At 49.4% G+C, this 5,000-nt stretch overlaps 1 protein-coding gene across 1 annotated transcript in view; it reads right to left on the bottom strand.

Moving 5' to 3' along the window:
* The window catches only part of LOC123501850 (hypoxia up-regulated protein 1-like), a 32,511-nt gene that overhangs the window by 2,766 nt on the left and 24,745 nt on the right, over positions 1-5,000 (bottom strand). The window contains 4 exon segments of the mRNA XM_045250889.1: positions 510-621; positions 1,974-2,180; positions 2,364-2,568; positions 4,343-4,450. Coding sequence (XP_045106824.1) covers positions 510-621; positions 1,974-2,180; positions 2,364-2,568; positions 4,343-4,450 — 632 coding nt within the window.

Raw genomic sequence — 5,000 nt, forward strand, 5'->3', positions numbered from 1 at the left:
ACCCAACCCAGCCCAGCCTAACCCAACCCAACCCAACCTAGCCTGACCTAACCTAACCTGACCACACAGACACACACAACTTCATCTACTGACTCGCCTAAAAGCCCCTTAATAACTCCCTAAATAGCCCCTAACCAGACCCCTGACCCCCTAAACACATGTATATAACTGCTCACTGCCCCCCTCAACCCCCTGACTCACCCCTTGACCCCTTTGACCTCCTGACTGATCCCTAAAAAACCCTTAATGACCACTGACCTTCTAAATGACCCCCTGACCTTCTAAATGACCCCTTGACCCCTGACCTGACCCCAGCCCCCCCAATGACCCCCAGAATCCCTAAAATCTACCCACAATGCATTGACCTTCTGACCCCTGACCTGACCCCAGCAGAATCCTAAAACCCTTAAAAACTCTTAAAATGATCTTCTGACCTTGTAAATGACCCCTGATTGACCTTCCTGACCCCTGACCTGACCCCTGCCCCCACCCAATGCCGGGCGACCCACCTTCTGACATGCGGCAAAGTAAACAAGAGGTGGATGACAACAATAACAAACGCTGAACTCCCACACACCCACACACTCTCTGGGGGGGTGCTAGCCCACACTGGGGGGGGCACTGGGGGGCAGAGGGGGAGAACCTGTCACTTACGCACACACACGCACACACATGCACTTAAGTGAATGTATAAATTGATAGTATATAGGTAAACATGGGGTTCTTGTACACACGCACGCATACACGCACACGAACGCACGCACACACACACACACAAAGGTTGGGAATGAGAAAAACGTGCGCACACACATACGCACACAAAGGTTGGGAATGAGAAACACACACACACACAAGGTTGGGAATGAGAAAACCACGCACACACACACGCACACAGGTATTTAAGGGGACTGTCTGGTTAGGTTTTCAACAAATATGAAATAGATGAACTTTGTTGGTGGAGCAGATTTGAGCCGTGTACACAGGAGGTGTGAGGTGGAACAACACTTTCCACCTCAAACAATTCTGAATCTTTTATTTTGGCGGCCATTATCAATTTTTTTAAGTTTTTAGTTTTTTTTTTTGTATAAAATTCCATTGCGGCACAGAAAATAAGTTTCTGCAAATTGTATGCGGTGGAAATGTATCGGCTTCACTGACCTTCAAAATGATGCCGCAAAATTGAAGATCCGTTGAGAAATGTGGGAGAAGCTTTGATTTGAATGATGAAAAGTGTAGACAGAGCAAGGCTTTATCCCAGAGATGTCACTTTGTTCCTCACCCTCAACATTTATTTGTGTTGGATATTTGGTGTTCATACACCGCCACGTGCAGCAGGTTTGCTTTTTAGGCAGGTCTACAACATTCTGTACCACTCATGTGGCACCTGGCCGCCCCTACAATGACTGCAGGTACTAGGCGCTGGAAGGCGAGGGTGTCTCCCGTCCGTGCATGGTCGCCACAACTCCCACCGTTTGTTTACACATTGTAAGGCAAAAAAGGCAGCTAAAATAGGCTGGATTGTGGCCGGCAAGGTGTGGAATAATGGGCGAGATACTCAGCACATCCTCCTCCCATGGCAGTCACCTGGACACTGAGATGGAAGGGGAGAGGGTGTGCCGTGTGTTCCTGTGTCCGCCACAGTACTGAGTTGCCAGCGGCCACCTTTCCTTACCAAACAAACCACTTTCCATGGCTTCTTCCGTGCTTATCATCATCATCTATGGTTTAGAGACTGGGGGGAAGGGAAGCCCCGGGGTGCGGTGGGCGTGGCAGGGGCCTTTTAAAGTTTAAATACCCCACGTATTTTAGCGCATTTCCCAAAATACTCCATCACTATGTTGCCATGTGTCTGGGGATGCTCTGCTGGGGTTTGGGGAATTTTCAATATTTTTCAGATTTTTCGATACCATGGCCACCGGCCCTTAAAACTCACACACACACACACACACACACACACACACACACACACTTACCTCTCTTCCCTTCCTCCTCCTCTTCCTCTTCTCCTCCTATCTCCTCCTCCTCCTCCTCCTCCACCACCTCCTCCTCCTCTTTCCTTCTGTCTTCCTCACTGTTGTTCTCTTCTCCAGCCTCTTGGAAGATGTTCAGAGGGTCGTCTTCCTCCTCCTCTTCCTTCTTCTTCACCTCCTCCTCCTCCTCTTCCTTCTTCTTCTCATTCTCTGTAAGTTTGTATTTATTAGTCTCTCTCTCTCTCTCTCTCTGTCTGTGTGTGTGTGTGTGTGTGTGTCTGGATGTGTGTGTGTCTGGATGTGTGTGTGTCTGGATGTGTGTGTGTCTGGATGTATGTGTGTCTGTCTGTCTGTCTGTCTGTCTGTCTGTCTGTCTGTCTCTCTCTCTCTCACCTGTTTTCACCTCCTCCTCCTCCTCCCCTGCCTTCCTCTTCTCCTCCTCCTCCTGCTCTTCCTTGGTTCCATTCTTCTTCTTCTTTCCTGATGTCTTCTTCTTCTTCTTCTCCTCTTCCTTCTTCTTCTCTTCCTTCTTCTTCTCTTCCGCCTCCTTCTCCTTTTTTACCTTTGCAATCTTCGCTTTGTTAATTAAATATTTGATCTGAAAGAGAGATTACACAGTTAGGAAGGTTGTGGCAGTGTTCTGGGTGTGTGTGGCAGTGTTCTGGGTATGTGTGGCAGTGTTTGGGTGTGTGTGGCAGTGTTCTGGGTGTGTGTGTTCTGGGTGTGTGTGGCAGTGTTTGGGTGTGTGGCAGTGTGTGTGGCAGTGTTCTGGGTGTGTGTGGCAGTGTTTGGGTGTGTGTGGCAGTGTTTGGTGTGTGTGGCAGTGTTTGGTGTGTGTGTTTGGCAGTGTTTGGGTGTGTGGCAGTGTTCTGGGTGTGTGGCAGTGTTTGGGTGTGTGTGGCAGTGTTCTGGGTGTGTGTGGCAGTGTTCTGGGTGTGTGTGGCAGTGTTCTGGGTGTGTGTGGCAGTGTTTGGGTGTGTGTGGCAGTGTTCTGGGTGTGTGTGGCAGTGTTCTGGGTGTGTGTGGCAGTGTTTGGGTGTGTGTGGCAGTGTTTGGGTGTGTGTGGCAGTGTTTGGGTGTGTGTGGCAGTGTTTGGGTGTGTGTGGCAGTGTTTGGGTGTGTGTGTGTTTGGGTGTGTGTGGCAGTGTTTGGGTGTGTGTGGCAGTGTTTGGGTGTGTGTGGCAGTGTTTGGGTGTGTGGCAGTGTTTGGGTGTGTGTGGCAGTGTTTGGGTGTGTGTGGCAGTGTTTGGGTGTGTGTGGCAGTGTTTGGGTGTGTGTGGCAGTGTTTGGGTGTGTGTGGCAGTGTTTGGGTGTGTGTGGCAGTGTTTGGGTGTGTGTGGCAGTGTTCTGGGTGTGTGTGGCAGTGTTTGGGTGTGTGTGGCAGTGTTTGGGTGTGTGTGGCAGTGTTCTGGGTGTGTGTGGCAGTGTTTGGGTGTGTGTGGCAGTGTTCTGGGTGTGTGTGGCAGTGTTCTGGGTGTGTGTGGCAGTGTTCTGGGTGTGTGTGGCAGTGTTCTGGGTGTGTGTGGCAGTGTTCTGGGTGTGTGTGGCAGTGTTCTGGGTGTGTGTGGCAGTGTTCTGGGTGTGTGTGGCAGTGTTTGGGTGTGTGTGGCAGTGTTCTGGGTGTGTGTGCAGTGTTCTGGGTGTGTGTGGCAGTGTTTGGGTGTGTGTGGCAGTGTTTGGGTGTGTGTGGCAGTGTTCTGGGTGTGTGTGGCAGTGTTTGGGTGTGTGTGGCAGTGTTTGGGTGTGTGTGGCAGTGTTTGGGTGTGTGTGGCAGTGTTTGGGTGTGTGTGTTTGGGTGTGTGTGGCAGTGTTTGGGTGTGTGTGCAGTGTTGTGGGTGGTGTGGCAGTGTTTGGGTGTGTGTGGCAGTGTTTGGGTGTGTGTGGCAGTGTTTGGGTGTGTGTGGCAGTGGGTGTGTGTGGCAGTGTTTGGGTGTGTGTGGCAGTGTTTGGGTGTGTGTGGCAGTGGGTGTGTGTGGCAGTGTTCTGGGTGTGTGGTGTGTGTGTGGCAGTGTTCTGTTCTGGTGTGTGTGGCAGTGTTCTGGGTGTGTGTGGCAGTGTTCTGGGTGTGTGTGGCAGTGTTCTGGGTGTGTGTGGCAGTGTTCTGGGTGTGTGTGGCAGTGTTTGGGTGTGTGTGGCAGTGTTCTGGGTGTGTTGGGCACTGTTTGGGTGTGTGTGGCAGTGTTTGGGTGTGTGTGGCAGTGTTTGAATGCTAGAAATACACTCAAACACACCCAAACACTCAAAACACACTCAAACACCCAAACACACTCAAAACACACCCAAACACATTCAAATATTCCTTAAAACACAAATTTTCTCTAAAAACAAATATAAATCTTACACCTCTCTCTCTCTCTCTCTCTCTCTCTCACCTCTCTGTCTAGGGCACTCCATTTATCTGCAATGTCGCTAAGGGTCAATTTAGGGTCCTCATAAGCTGGGATGGACTTCTGGAGCTGCATTTTCTCATCCAGCCATTTCTGAAAAGGTCAGGTTAGGTTAGGTGAGGTTAGGTTGACCCCTTCAGTAGTGTGACGTGTTTCCCTATTCCTTGTGGTGACTATTTGGTGACTTTCCACAGCTTCACAAACTCATGTGGGGGATTAAAATGGTGAAGACTGTGGCCATTAATCTTCTGCCCTCCATACACCCTTGCTAATGTCAATAAAATGGTCTAATGGTGCACAAAACTCAATTAAAATGGTGAAGACTGTGGCCATTAATCTTCTGCCCTCCATACACCCTTGCTAATGTCAATAAAATGGTCTAATGGTACACAAAACTCAATTAAAATAGTGAAGACTGTGGCCATTAATCTTCTGCCCTCCATACACCCTTGCTAATGTCAATAAAATGGTCTAATGGTGCACAAAACTCAATTAAAATAGTGAAGACTGTGGCCATTAATCTTCTGCCCTCCATACACCCTTGCTAATGTCAATAAAATGGTCTAATGGTGCACAAAACTCAATTAAAATAGTGAAGACTGTGGCCATTAATCTTCTGCCCTCCATACACCCTTGCTAATGT

The sequence above is a fragment of the Portunus trituberculatus genome, chromosome 2, assembly GCF_017591435.1.
Source record: "Portunus trituberculatus isolate SZX2019 chromosome 2, ASM1759143v1, whole genome shotgun sequence".
Taxonomy (NCBI): Eukaryota; Metazoa; Arthropoda; class Malacostraca; order Decapoda; family Portunidae; genus Portunus; species Portunus trituberculatus.